The following is a 14,583-nucleotide window of genomic DNA, read 5'->3' as shown; positions in this document are numbered from 1 at the left end:
ACACATTCACTTAAGGTTAATTAGTTGTGATTTGTGAGTGTAACTATGTATATATATCTGCAGGTATTACACCGATGCTTCTCATAATTGCAGGTGTGCACTTAATTTATGTATCATTACATAATCAGTTTTCTAAGAACAAAATTTTAGATTTTGCTAATTAATTTTGTGAAAACGAAATGTAAAACTGCAGGTTGTTATGTGCAGTGGTAAGCCCTCCTGTGTTCACCATCTTTGGATGCGTCGCGGTATCATTGCTCGTATTTTATACATCAACTCTCATGTTCGAATTGTTTTATCACCGTAAGAATATATCTTTAGATTCGTTTGCTTTCTGCGTCGCTCTATGATTTTACTCTTGTTTTGGCTAATGATTTACCAATTCGTCATGCTTGCAGCGGGCAGATTAGAGACTCATCTACAGTTTGGTGCGTTTTCTTATACTTTATCAATTTTGCATTAAAATACGCGTTGGACTACTTTTCTTATTTTTACTTTACTGATATGGCTTAAAAAATGATGTTTTATGCTTTACAAAATGATGAGTTACATTAAGATATCGGAGCCAAAAAATTGGACGTAGATATTTCCAATACAGTCAACATTTTTAGGTTTAATAACATAGTAACAATTATAGTTCATGAAATTTTTTTATAAAATGAGTATTGTTTGGGTTTAAAGTGGCATTTAGCATTGAATTTATTAGTTGATATTCAGAGTTTATTCACTATAATTGGATATGATCCCATATATTCTCATACACACGATTATCTCATTTTAAGCATCATGTCTTCTCAGCCCTCGTCTTAAGCACTGTGATCTGTGTATCAAGGCTCATCATTTTCCCTTTGGCGGTGTGGCTTTTTATTTACAAATTCCGAACAAAGCAACTCTCCTTACACAAAGATATAGAATCATATCTACAAAGTGACAACAAACTCGCCCCAATTAGGTACTCCTATTCGGATATCAAAAAAATGACTAAAGGTTTTCAAGATAAACTAGGCCAAGGAGGTTACGGTTGTGTTTATAAAGGCAAGCTCCGAAGTGGCCTTCATGTAGCGGTTAAACTATTGGGGAAATCGGGGGGAAAAGGGAACGACTTCATGAATGAAATCGCAACTATTGGAAGGATACACCATGTCAACGTTATCAAATTAGTTGGATATTGTGCGCATGGCTCCAAACTTGCCCTTGTCTTCGATTTTATGACTAATGGATCTCTTGAAAAGTACCTCTTCAATCGAGAAAACATAAATCCCCTGAATTGGATCACAAAGTTTGAGATTGCAGTTGGAGTTGCTCGTGGGATTGAGTATTTGCATCGAGGTTGTAACATCCAGATTCTGCATTTCGACATCAAGCCTCATAATATTCTCCTGGATGATAAATTCACCCCCAAAATATCTGATTTCGGGCTAGCAAAGTTATGCTCTACAGGTAAAGATACAGTGACCTTGACTGCAGCAAGAGGAACCATAGGATATGTTGCTTCTGAATTGATCAATAGAAGTATGGGGCCAGTTTCTTTCAAGGCTGATGTGTATAGTTTTGGGATGTTATTGATTGATATGGTGGGCTTGAAGAGAGACTTGAGAGGAAATAATGATCATTCCAGCCAGTATTTTCCATACTGGATATATGATTGTTTCGAGCAAGGCAAGGATATTGAAATTGAAGAAGCGGAGTGTGACGATGAGAATGAGAATAGAAAGATTATTGTTAAAAAGATGACCATAGTTGCATTTTGGTGCATACTAATGAGTCCTGATGATCGCCCATCAATGAATAAGGTATTAGAGATGCTAGAAGGTGATGTTGAACGTTTGCAAATTCCTTCTCAATCGACTCAAATTGGAGTGAGTTTTGATCAAACGGAAATTACATGTTCCTCTGATTCTTTCTCCATGCTTCAACATGTTGATGCTTCGATCTGTGTCGAGACTCGAGTGTGAACAACAATCATAGGTTTAAAATGGAATAGATTCCAGCTCAAAAGGTTTAATTGTGTATTTATTAGTTTAAAATGTATCAACTATGCTATTGGTATTATTTTGTTAAGGACTTAAGGTATGTATTACAGTATTATTTCTTAATTTGAATATATCTCTATTCGACTTGTCAATATTTTTTCTACGTCCTCTCTAGTAGAGTGAAGACATATGCCACAATGTTGTTTCAGATTACTTCTTTGGGATGCGATATGTGATGTTAATGTATGGGCCTCGGTTACATTCAAATCTATTGGATTGATCGAATATCAGGTAGTTATAAAATAGTACTACAATCCGTCCATTAAAATAGATATAGTTGTAAATTGCAAGAGTTTTACTATATAATTGCTAAAGTAAAAGTATAGAAAAAAAAAAAAGGTGGTGGAAGTAGTCTTAGTAAATTATGAGTTTTATATTTAGAATGATACGTAGGTTTAATATTTGTTAAAATTTGTCCATATTTAGAATTGGTCTAATTTTGATTGACCATCCTAAATAATAAAATTAGTCTTTTTTTTGGATGGAGGTAGCATAATATTATTCGCTTCAAGTATTTATTTGTAAATGGGTCAAAGTTCGTTAGCCACGTCGGATCTTCACATGACGTAGTACTCCCTCCGTCCATAGTAGATTGCACACTTGGGGATTGGCACGAGATTTTAGGAGATGTTCTTTTGTGTGTTAAGTGGAAAGAGAAAATAATATATTTATATTAATGTGAAAGAGAACTTTTTCTAAAAAATGAAATGTGACATCTTCTGTGGGACAAACTAAAAAGGAAAGTGTGACATCTATTATGGGACGGAGGGAGTATTATTTTTTGCTCAACTAACAATTAACATGATCAATTATTCACCTAAACATGTGGCGCAAGATATTGACCTATAAATTGTTGTTATGGTAATAGTATTATTGTTTAGGCTCTATTTGGGGTAGAATGAATTAGGGGTGGGTTTATCATGAATTAGTAAGCCAGATATTCATTATTCCGTAATTTTCTAATTCTTAACATTATGGAGTAACATTTTCACACCTGAATAAACATAAATTAATAACCATAAAACCAAAGTCAATGGAAGAGATTAAGACATTCAAGAATTATAATTTAAGTGAAGGAGACTTATCAAATATGCCGACCCTAGGTAGTGATAATTCTGTCACTATCTTTAACATAAATAAAGTGATTAAGGGAAGTAGACTTATCAAATAAAAAGGAAGAAAGTGTGTGTTGTTAATCTGAATCAAATGAAACAACAATATGATGGAATATTTTTCATATTTGTTGATCGTATTAGTAATAGTAGTACTCAATTTATTTGTATGTTGTGATGCAAAGTGCAGCCCTTCCGCGTGCGGCGTTCTGAGCAACATTAGCTCCCCTTTCCGGCTCAAAGGCGACCCAAAAAACTGTGGCGACCGCAGATTTGAACTGCGCTGCGAAAACAATGTCACCTCCATCTCTCTCAACCATCACAACTATTATGTCAAAGCAATCAACTACCAAAACTCCACCATCAGGCTTGTTGATGCTTCCATTGTTAAAAATGACATGTGCTCTTTCCCTATTGTTTCTTCATATTCCTTTACCTTCCTCTATGATAATCCCAATCCTATTCCTTACCGAATTCCAACAACACAAAACCCTATTAATTTTATAAGCTGCTCACATCAACTCAACAACTCTTCCTTCTTTAGTGATGTTACTACTCATTGTGCCTCGTTTCGTCGTCCCAATACATATGCTTATATCAAAGTCGGCCACTTGAACGCCTCTCAGCTCCCACATATGTGCAAACTTGATCTCATAGTGTTGACTTCATGGCCCGAATTTAAGGATTTCGACAATGTTTCGCTGTCTGAAATCCACCAATCTCTCTTGTACGGATTCGAACTTGTCTTCTGCCTCGAGTGCTATTATACCACGCGTAAGGCTCAAGTTTCCATTACTCTACAAATACATTTCTTCTGTTTATATATGTGCTAATGTTTTTTTTTAATATTTGGATAAATGCAGTCAGATTTTTTCCATCCGTCTTCGTTGGTACACTCCGTTACCATTTTCACTCATTCTCATCTCTTTAATTATGATATGATTAACTAAAGCTTAATTGTATACATATCTGTGAATCTGCAGGTATGTACCCGGTTCTTCTGATAATTGTAGGTGCGCACTTAATTTATCCATCATTAAATAGAGTTGTGATATATGTAACGCTCAATCTTAGTGACAAACTATAGAACTATCATTATTAGATATTACAAATACAAAAGGTCATTATTAATTGGTTTTTAGTTCATTTTTTAAATGATTGAACTAAAAAAACAAAAACTGAATTCTGTGTTATCTAAAAATGACAATGACAGTACTGCAATTCTGGAATTAGTTCCATTTTGATCACAGTCCTCTTTAAACTGTTTTGCTTTGATATAAATAAATACTTATAATAGAGTCAACTTGTGAAAAAAACATGAATATTTGCAGGTCTGTTATGTGCGGTCGTAAGCCCTCCTGTGTTCACCATCATTGGATTCGCAGCTGTAGCAATGCTCTTATATTATACACCCTCCCTCTTTCTCACTGTGATTCAGCGTAATAACAATCCTTGTATACATTACTAAGCTATATTTGTACTCTTATTTTGGCTTATGATATATAATTCATTGTGCTTGCAGCGGTCGGAGGCGGATCACAACCTTACAAATACAATTATCTATTTCCTGGTACGCTCTCATTTTATTTATTTTTTACTAATTCGTCAACTTAATAGTCTCCGGTCACATCCAATAGTATTAGGGTAGCTCCCATTTTCAAACTCCAACTATAAAATAACATCAATTCTCTTTCTCCAAAGTGATTCAACATAATAACAATCCTTGCATCATTTGCTTTCTGAGTCATGCAATTGTTTTATACCCTTGCAGCGGCCAAATCACATACTTATCTACTACCTGGTGCGCTCTCATTTTATTTTTGTTACTTGAAGATAATAACAAGTGTATTCATAGCAAAGATTTGAGTTTCTTCCATGTCGTCTCAGCCCTTATCTTAAGCATCATCATCTGTGCATCAAGGGTCTTCACCTTCCCTTTGGTGGCGCGGCTTTTGATTTACAAATTCCAAACAAGGCGTCGCTCCTCCCATGAAGATATAGAATCATTTCTACAAAGCGACAACAAACTCGCCCCAATTAGGTACTCCTACTCTGACATCAAAAAAATGACTAAAGGTTTTCAAGATAAACTAGGTCAAGGAGGCTACGGTTCAGTTTACAAAGGCAAGCTCCGAAGTGGCCTTCATGTAGCAGTCAAACTCCTGGGAAAATCGGGAGGAAAAGGGCAGGATTTCATGAATGAAATTGCAACTATTGGAAGGATACACCATGTAAATGTTGTCAGACTAGTTGGATATTGTGCACATGGTTCCAAACTTGCTCTTGTCTTTGATTTCATGACTAATGGTTCTCTTGAGAAGTATCTTTTCAATCGAAATAACATGAAACCTTTGAATTGGGACACAAAGTTTGAGATTGCAGTTGGGGTTGCTCGTGGGATTGAGTATTTGCATCGAGGCTGCGACATTCAGATTTTGCATTTCGACATCAAGCCTCATAATATACTACTAGATGATAAATTCATCCCCAAAATAACTGATTTCGGGTTAGCAAAGTTTTGCTCTACAGGTAAAAATACTGTAAGCTTGACTACAGCGAGAGGAACCATAGGGTATGTTGCTCCTGAACTAATCAACAGAAGTATGGGGGCAGTTTCTTTCAAGGCTGACGTGTATAGTTTCGGGATGTTATTGATTGATATGGTGGGCTTGAAGAGAGACTTGAGAAGAAAGAATGGTAATTCGAGCAAGTATTTTCCATATTGGATATATGATTGTTTTGAGCAAGGTAAGGATATTGAAATTGAAGAAGCAGAATGTGATGATGAGAATGCGAGTCGAAATACTATCGTTAAAAAGATGACCATAGTTGCATTGTGGTGCATATTGATGAGTCCAGATGATCGCCCATCAATGAATAAGGTGTTGGAGATGCTGGAAGGTGATGTTGAACGTTTGCAAATTCCTTCTCAATTGACTCAAAATGGAGTTGGTTTTGATCAAATCGAAATTACATCTTCCTCTGATTCTGTTTCCTTATTTCATAATGAGGATGCTTCAATATGCGTGGAGAACCATATGTGAAAAAAAAAATTAGCCGTCTTTATACTTCACTTCTTTTCGATTCTTGTACGATATTTTTGCTCCAATACATTATTAGTTTATGTTCAATTTTATTTACCGAATCTCGTGACATCGTTAATTTTCATGGTAACCGAGAATCTCTGTATAAGTTGTTGGGGTTTGGTGCCCCTTATACAGGGGAAGACATACATAAACAAATAAATCAGATCTCAATCTTTTTGACCGATTATGGGATTAATTATCTACATGTTAAACAATCAAATTACATTCAAGAACACCAATAAATCATGTTATTAAAACCCTAATTCATGATTTCTTACGGTTTAGAATTACCGATCTGATTCTCCAAAGAATTGACGATTGCTTGCGTCTTCTCCACGTACTCAACCACGAATCTTCTCATCTGTATCCCGAACTCAGATAATGACCTTTGGGTAGGCAAAGCTCCGAACTCAGATAATGACCTTTGGGTAGGCAAAGCTTGTCAGAATCGAAAAGTTGCTTGCGTCTTCTCCACGTACTCAACCACGAATCTTCTAATCTGTATCCCGAACTCAGATAATATCTGTATCCCGAACTCAGATAATGACCTTTGGGTGGGCAAAGCTTGTCAGAATCGAAAAGGGCTTGATTAGAAAGAAGACAGAACTTCAGTTCTGTGAAGAACTGAGAAAACCGTTCACTCCCATAGGGGAGCACGAAAATTATGAGTTAATTAACTCTAAATCTCCTTTTTAATCTCCTTTTATATAGAGTTATAATGGGCCAGATTAGGGATCCATGGAGGTTGGACTTGGGCCAAACTTGTTGGACTTTTACTAATTAAATTGAGCCCCAATTTAATACAAGTCCGACAGAATATTATTATCACCACTACAGTAAAATAATATTGACTGCCCGTCCAGTCCCAAATTACGAGTAAGGCTTTACCTCTTTAATTTATTATTTCCCGTGTTTAAGATATAAATATCCATTAATTAATTTAAGTCTACTATTTGACTTTAATTAATTAATATCTTTTTCCATGAGTTGTCTAGTTCAAAATCTTTATTTATTATTCTGGAATAAATTCCAACCTGCCGGGTTTCTGAATAATAAAACCTTTTTTCGAACACCTCTTGAGGATATTATCAAACTGGACTCACCCAGCACACGATTCATTGCAATAACAATACTAGCACTTCTAGACATTGATCACCACTACCCAAGATATCAGAATTCTTGGATTGCGAAAAATCTGCACCATTTGATAAATCAAAGTAGTGTATAATCAATATCGTATGCTCAATGTTGTATCAACAATGATTAAGAAATAACAATCACCGAGACCTCGTCTTCGGTAAATAGCAAGAAAGCCTTATCTCAACTGTTAGATCCTTCAGTGCTACACCACACCAGTGTCATTTATTTCCTAAGGTAAGGAAACATGCGGACTGACACTGCAACCTTTCACGATAGGTAGCCAAAGCCTATCTAGGTTGTGAAATTTTATTTCTCTTTTACAAAGGACCGACTGCGTCACCTTCTGTGAACATCATTCACGACCAGTCTACTATGCAGAAGAATCAGACTTATTTGCTTCTTATACATTTAAATGTTTGAGAAACATCTTATAAATGTACAAGCAAACATCAATGCGATAAAATTACTTCTTTTCATTTTGAGTTAATAATGGATTATAGAATATATTGAATACAAGCAATTCTATCCATGCAACATGCTCGAAATATGTTTTTCAGTATACCAATCCTAACAATAAGTACGTGTTGCTATATTTTTTTAGTTTATTCTTAATAAATTTGTTGGTCTCTATGTAAGTTATTTTTTAAAATTAGAATAGGAGAAAATATTTTTATACTCGCTAGCCCACGTAATCAAATTCTAGATACACCTCTACTCATGAATCTGATCGTGTTATATTTGATGTTAGGAATTAAAATGTCCAATTATTGATAGACCTCAGCTAAACATGCAGTGGAGACTGTTTCTATATATTCAAGTCAAGCAAACAGATGAAAAAAATTAATACATACAAATACAGGGGAGTGTTATATTGCTAACTCAATATTTAATTGCTAACTACAGCTCAATAATAGCCATTAGATATTCAAACTAAAGGCCTAGATCATCAATCACGAAATGTCAATACGATCAACAAAAACGTCAATAAGGCTATAGGATTAATTCTAATAAAAATCAATAGGGGTATTAATGTCAAGTTAGTTATAACTAACTTTTAAAAGAAATCCCAAAACTTTAAATTCATATAACATATATCAAATTAAAGATAATTTTATAAGGATTCCAACGATATACTACATGCATATGTTCCGACGTCAAAATTTGAAAAAAATTAATTTTTTTTTTAATTTTTCGTATTTTTTACGAACAGATTTATGTCAATTCACCTTGCATAATATGTCAATTCACCTTGCATAATATGTCAATATTATGATTGTAAAATGTCAATATGAAATTGTGTTGACATTATTATGCCTTCGTGTTGATGTATTTCATACACTGTATTGACATTATATTTCTAAACCCTAAATTTGATACTTGCTATTATCTTTTTAATATTAAAAAATGAAAAACGAAATTACACATGGCAAATTGTAGACCACAAGATTTATAAAATCTTATGGTCTTAAATTAGTTGTAATTAGCAACTAAGGGATGAGTTAGCAATTGATCACTCCCCTACAAATACAATATTAACTTTTTTATGTACACTAAATAATATTTTATACTATATGTTAGTATATTCACTCATTTTTAATACTATATTTTATCATTTACTAAATTTAGTACTATACCTTTTTATTATATATTTAATTATATACATTTATAACAGTAAAACGGTTTGACCAATGGTTCAATGGGTCAAACCAGTTGAACCATGAATCAATAGCTTCGTCGATTTGCTTGCAAGTTCGGTTTTTAAAACATTGGCCATAGAGGATTAGATCTGGATGAAATTGATTTTTATGAGAAATTGACTACAAATTTAATGTTAAATGTATTTTTCACTATTTTCAACGTTCATAAAAGATCTGAATAACTAAAAGTTGTGTATTTCCCATGGATATGCAATAAATTGAGTTTAAAACTTTAAATAGATGAGTATGTGGTTGTAGCTTAATTCTTTGGGCTGTGATCTGAGATGTTAATGTATGGGCCTCGGCCCTCATTAGAGTCTATTGGATTAATATAATATCACGTGGTTATAAATAGTAACGGGTCAAAGCTCATTAGCCACGTTAGGTCGTCAGTTGACGAAAGAGAGTAAAAATGTTCAATTATTCACCTGATCCAAGATAATAAAGATAAATAAATAATACTCCATCCGTTTCATATTAATATAGTCATTTTATCATTTTGGTATGTTACAGAGCAATAGAGTCATTTTCTTTTTTAATAAAAGTCAACACATTTTCCCACGTCTACTTTATATACTCTCTCTTACTTTTTTCCCTCTTCATTACTATGGAACGGAAGGAGTACATACTAGTCACTGAAAGAGATTAAAAAATATGATTAAAAATATTCAAGTACATATAGACCTTAATTTGATCTCTTGTTTGGCTCAAAAACATAATTAGTTGAAAGCAATTGTAACTTTATTCGTCTCATATTCATAGAATTAGTGTGTATACATGTACAAACTCTAACTCCAACTCAACTCCAACTTTAACTCGATCTCATCCAGATGTTCTGCGTTAGATTAAGATTCCTTTTCAGGTAACATTTTCACACCCACGCAACCGTAATAAATATACATTATCCCCAAAATCAAAGTCAATGGAAGAGATTAAAAGTCAATAAATAATTAAAGTGATGGAAAATGGATTCTTAACTAATAACGTTAAATACTAAGTGATGGAAATGGATTCATTAACTTATCAAGTAAAATAATTAAAGTGGTGGAAAATGGATTCATTAACAAATCAAGTTTTCAAATATTGTTGTGCACTCCATTCATTGGTTTTGTACAAGTAAAAATAAGTTTGTATTGTAATCAAATCAAACAACAATATTGATGCATACAGAATATAAGACTTAGGGAGGCTAAGCAAATTATATTTTGTTTTATTTATTTTCTTTTAAGCAAATTATACTTTATGTTTTATTTATTTTCTTTTTAGTTAATAAAATTAGTAGATGAAAAAATATTAGGACTAATTATTTTTTCCTTTTAGTTATTTTCTTTCTATAAGTTTAGGATTTCCCTTTGACTGTATAAAAGTCTCATTGTTGAACTAAAAAGAGAGACTTTAGCTACCCTTTCCGCCTCAACGACGACCCCAAAAACTGCGGTGACCACAGATTTGAGTTACGCTGCGAAAACAGTGTCACCTCCATCTCTATCAACCCTTAAAACTACTAGGAAGTCACATTTTTACATTATATTAATTAATATCCACAAATTAAAACCAAAGTCAATGTAAGAGAGGTTAAGATAATCAAAAGTGGATGAACCTTCCCTAGTACTCCTACAATATCTTAACCTTCCCTAGTATACTCACCCTAGGTAGTGACCGCGAATTCTTTCTCCTATGATGAGACTGTTTCAAAAGATATTTAGTAGTGGAGTAGTATTTAATTTGATGTTGTGAAGAGGAAAGTATGTACTGTTAATCTAAAACAATCAACAATGATGAAATGTTTTTCATATGTGTTGATTATATTAGTAAAAGTAGTATGTTGTGATGCAAAGTGCACCCCTTCTTCTTGTGGAATCATTCCCAATATTAGCAAACCATTCCGGCTCAAGGGCGACCACAACAACTGCGGCGACCCAAGCTTCGAGCTACGCTGCGAAAACAATATCACCTCCATCTCTCTCAATTCTCAAAACTACTATGTCAAAGCAATCAACTACCAAAACTCCACCATCAGAGTGGCTGATCCTTCCATTGTTAAAAATGACATGTGCTCTTTTCCCACTGTTTCTTCATATGCCTTTACCTTCATCTTTGACATTCCTAATCCCATTCCTTACCAAATTCCATAAACACAAAACCCTATAAATTTCTTTAGCTGCCCTCATCAACTCAAGAATTCTTCCCTTTTCACAGTTGTTACTCCTCATTGTGTCTCTCATTATTCATCCATTCTTCCCAACACATATGCTTATATCAAGGTGGGACACTTGAATGCTTCTGAGCTACCACATTTGTGCACACTTGATCTCGTAGTCATGACTTCATGGCCGGAATTTAAGGATTTCGACAATGTTTCGCTGTCTGAAATCCACCAATCTCTCTTGTACGGATTTGAACTTGTCTTCTGCCCCAAGTGCAAAACAACCCGGAGTAAGACTCTCGAGCTGTGATTACACTTTCCATGATGATGAGATTTTCCATTGTTTATAAATATGCTAATGCTTTCTTATTCGGATAAATGCAGCCGGTTTCATTGAATCCATCTTCTCCGGTACACTCCATTTTCTCTCAATCTCATATTATATCACATTTCTTTTTCGCACTCGCTTTAGAAAAATTACTATAAATAGTTAATGAAAAGAGACAGTAAAGTAAGAGAGGGAATACTCTCTCCACTTTAATGCTTATTAGTAATCATTGTGCCAACACTAATGGAACACAGGGAGTATGTATCTTATATTATGGTATGACTAATTACTAAAGGTTAATTGTGTGTATATCTATGAATCTGCAGGTATGTACATCGTTCTTGTGATAATTGTAGGTGCGCCCTTAATTTATCCATCATTAAATATTCAGCTTTCTTTTTCAAGCTGTTTTATGTGCAGTGGTAAGCCCTCCTGTGTTCACCATCTTTGGTTTCGCGGCTGTATCAATGCTTTTATATTATATACCAGCTTTCTTTCTGAACGTGATTCTACGTAAGAATCGTTGCATTCGTTATCAATCTATATTTGTACTCTTATTCAGGCTAATTATGTATCAATTCCCTGTGCTTGCAGCGGCCGGACCAGAGAATTATAATAATCTACTGCCTGGTGCGCTCTCATTATATTTTAGTTACTAAAAGATAGTAATTACAAGTGTATTCATACCAAATATTTGAGTTTCTTCCATGTTTTCTCAGCCTTAATCTTGAGCATCATAATTTTTGCATCAAGGGCATCACCTTCCCTATGGCAATGTGGTTTTTGATTTACAAATTCCGAACACGGCGTCTCTCCTTACATGAAGATATAGAATCATTTCTACAAAGTGACAACAAACTCGCCCCGATTAGGTACTCCTATTCGGACGTCAAAAAAATGACTAAAGGTTTTCAAGACAAACTAGGCGAAGGTGGCTACGGTTCTGTTTACAAAGGCAGGCTCCGAAGTGGCAATGATGTTGCAGTCAAACTCCTTGGGAAATCGGGAGGAAAAGGCCAGGACTTCATGAATGAAATCGCAACTATTGGAAGGATACACCATGTCAATGTTGTCAAACTAGTTGGATATTGTGCGCATGGATCCAAACTTGCTCTTGTCTTTGATTTCATGACTACTGGTTCTCTTGAAAAGTATCTTTTCAATCGAGATAACATGAAACCCTTGAATTGGGACACGAAGTTTGAGATCGCAGTTGGAGTTGCTCGTGGGATTGAGTATTTGCATCGAGGCTGCGACATTTAAATTCTGCATTTTGACATCAAGCCTCATAATATACTCCTTGATGATAAATTTTTCCCAAAAATATCTGATTTTGGGCTTGCAAAGTTTTTCTCTACTGGTAAAAATGCAGTAAGCTTGACTACAGCTAGAGGAACCATAGGGTATGTTGCTCCTGAACTAATCAACAGAAGTGTGGGGGCAGAGTCTTTCAAGGCAGATGTATATAGTTTCGGAATGTTATTGATTGACATGGTGGGCTTGAAGAGAGACTTGAGAGGAAAGAATGGTAGTACGAGCAAGTATTTTCCATACTGGGTATATGATTGTTTTGAGCAAGGCAAGGATATTGGAATTGAAAAAGCAAAGTCTGACGATGAGAATGAGAGTAGTAAGAGTATTGTTAAGAAGATGACCATAGTTGCCTTGTGGTGCATACTAATGAGTCCAGATGATCGCCCATCAATGAATAAGGTGTTGGAGATGTTGGAAGGTCATGTTGAGCGTTTGCAAATTCCTTCTCAATCGACTCATATTGGAGTAGGTTTTGATCAAACTGAAATTACATGTTCCTCTGATTCTGTTTCCCTGCTTCATCATGTTGAAGCTTCGATCTGTGTTGAGACTCATGTGTGAAACAAATATTGTGGGTTTATAGTAGAATGGATATGCTTAAAAGGTTTCATTATTAGTAAGTTTATTATAGGCAAAACAATTCTAGGGTCTTTATTTTTATTCTTGTTTTGTTTCAATTGATCCATGTGCCGTTATTAGTTTATGTAACTTTTTTATCCGAGAATCTCTATATATGTGTTATATTTTTATTCTAATTAAATTTGTAGGTCTCTATGCATATGCAGCTACGTTATTGTTTAAAATTAGAATAGGAGAAAATCTTGTTATAAGTTATCTTGCTAGCACATCTCTATTTATGAATCTGATCGTGTCATGATATTTAATGTAATGGATTTAAAATGTTCAATTATTGATACACCTCAGCTTTTTCTCGCGAAGGAGAGTGTTCCTATCTATATTTGTTTCAATAATACTTCTTTCACTTTACTCTCAGGTCATGGAAAGAGATGAAAAAAATATATTTAATCACAAATAGACCTTTTAACTATGAATCAAGTCACACATATCCAAAGTACATGAAAATCAATTTAACAATAAATTATTGAGTTTTCTTGCAAAGATTTATAATTTTTTCTTAATCTGATTTTTTTATTGGTAAATAAATATAAAGTTAAATAACCTCGAGACATTGGGTTTTTGAGACATTTGACCTCAGACATTAACTATGTACCGATTGGCCTACTCACACGCTCTTCCCTAATCTGATGCTTAACCTTATACGAAGAAGTCACATTTTTAATTTTACATATATTAATAACCACAAAACCAAAGTCAACGGAAGAGGGATTAAGATATTCAAGAGTTGATGAACCTTCCCTAGCATACTCACCCTAGGTAGTGACCTCAAACTTTTCCTCCTATGATCCTGTTTCAAAGGGACAATAATAATATTAAGTGAAGGAAAATGTTGTGAAGAAGAAAGTTTGTGGAAACAATCACCAATATGCTGAAACGTTCATTTGTGTTGATTGCTTTAGTACTCCATTTATTGAAATGTTCATTTGTGTTGATTGCTTTAGTACTCCATTTATTAAAAAGAAAGAGAACAAGACATAATTGCAGAACAATTCAATGGTAAGCTTTAGCTTGAAGAAGGGGATTTCATTAGGATGAACCAGACAGAGGTTCACCAATGGTTTTACTCAGCTTACAACTTGAGACCATAG

At 34.3% G+C, this 14,583-nt stretch overlaps 3 protein-coding genes and 1 long non-coding RNA gene across 5 annotated transcripts in view; all 4 read left to right on the top strand.

Moving 5' to 3' along the window:
• Nucleotides 1-1,955, top strand: part of LOC125210088 (LEAF RUST 10 DISEASE-RESISTANCE LOCUS RECEPTOR-LIKE PROTEIN KINASE-like 2.7) — a 4,888-nt gene extending 2,933 nt beyond the window's left edge. The window contains exons 2-5 of the mRNA XM_048109667.1: nt 64-93; nt 194-209; nt 322-428; nt 833-1,955. Of these exons, the coding sequence (XP_047965624.1) occupies nt 64-93; nt 194-209; nt 322-428; nt 833-1,955 (1,276 nt within the window). The remainder of the gene's footprint in view (nt 1-63; nt 94-193; nt 210-321; nt 429-832) is intronic.
• A 1,279-nt stretch (nt 1,956-3,234) lies between these two features.
• On the top strand, nt 3,235-6,218 carry LOC125213069 (rust resistance kinase Lr10-like). Of its 2 annotated transcripts, XM_048113423.1 has the most exons (7): nt 3,235-3,919; nt 4,009-4,035; nt 4,129-4,158; nt 4,477-4,584; nt 4,668-4,715; nt 4,917-4,946; nt 5,033-6,218. In XM_048113423.1, exons 1-7 carry the CDS (start codon nt 3,253-3,255, stop codon nt 6,187-6,189), a joined length of 2,067 nt encoding a protein of 688 aa, XP_047969380.1. In that variant the 5' UTR covers nt 3,235-3,252; the 3' UTR covers nt 6,190-6,218. The 2 variants fall into 2 exon arrangements, with proteins under 2 accessions (XP_047969380.1, XP_047969381.1); XM_048113424.1 differs by lacking the exon at nt 4,129-4,158.
• Nucleotides 6,219-11,212: 4,994 nt separating this feature from the next.
• On the top strand, nt 11,213-12,033 carry LOC125211089. The gene is made up of 3 exons (XR_007174452.1): nt 11,213-11,504; nt 11,599-11,625; nt 11,869-12,033. It is a non-coding gene; the product is annotated as an uncharacterized LOC125211089 (long non-coding RNA).
• An 87-nt stretch (nt 12,034-12,120) lies between these two features.
• Nucleotides 12,121-13,436, top strand: LOC125210884 (rust resistance kinase Lr10-like). Its single transcript, XM_048110505.1, has one exon. The coding sequence runs from the start codon at nt 12,311-12,313 to the stop codon at nt 12,803-12,805; it is 495 nt and encodes a 164-aa protein (XP_047966462.1). The 5' UTR covers nt 12,121-12,310; the 3' UTR covers nt 12,806-13,436.
• Nucleotides 13,437-14,583: the final 1,147 nt, after the last annotated feature.

The sequence above is a fragment of the Salvia hispanica genome, chromosome 3 (genome assembly GCF_023119035.1).
Source record: "Salvia hispanica cultivar TCC Black 2014 chromosome 3, UniMelb_Shisp_WGS_1.0, whole genome shotgun sequence".
Lineage (NCBI taxonomy): Eukaryota > Viridiplantae > Streptophyta > Magnoliopsida > Lamiales > Lamiaceae > Salvia > Salvia hispanica.
This window is presented reverse-complemented; position numbering and strand designations above follow the sequence as displayed.

Excerpts from the sequence above, each read along its gene's own strand:
- LOC125210884 (XM_048110505.1), top strand. The coding sequence starts at position 12,311 with ATGGCAATGTGGTTTTTGATTTACAAATTCCGAACACGGCGTCTCTCC.
- LOC125213069 (XM_048113423.1), top strand. The coding sequence starts at position 3,253 with ATGATGGAATATTTTTCATATTTGTTGATCGTATTAGTAATAGTAGTA. Across the intron at positions 4,159-4,476 it reads GGTTCTTCTGATAATTGTAG|GTCTGTTATGTGCGGTCGTA; the intron begins GTGCGCACTTAA and ends GAATATTTGCAG. Across the intron at positions 4,716-4,916 it reads ATACAATTATCTATTTCCTG|CGGCCAAATCACATACTTAT; the intron begins GTACGCTCTCAT and ends ATACCCTTGCAG.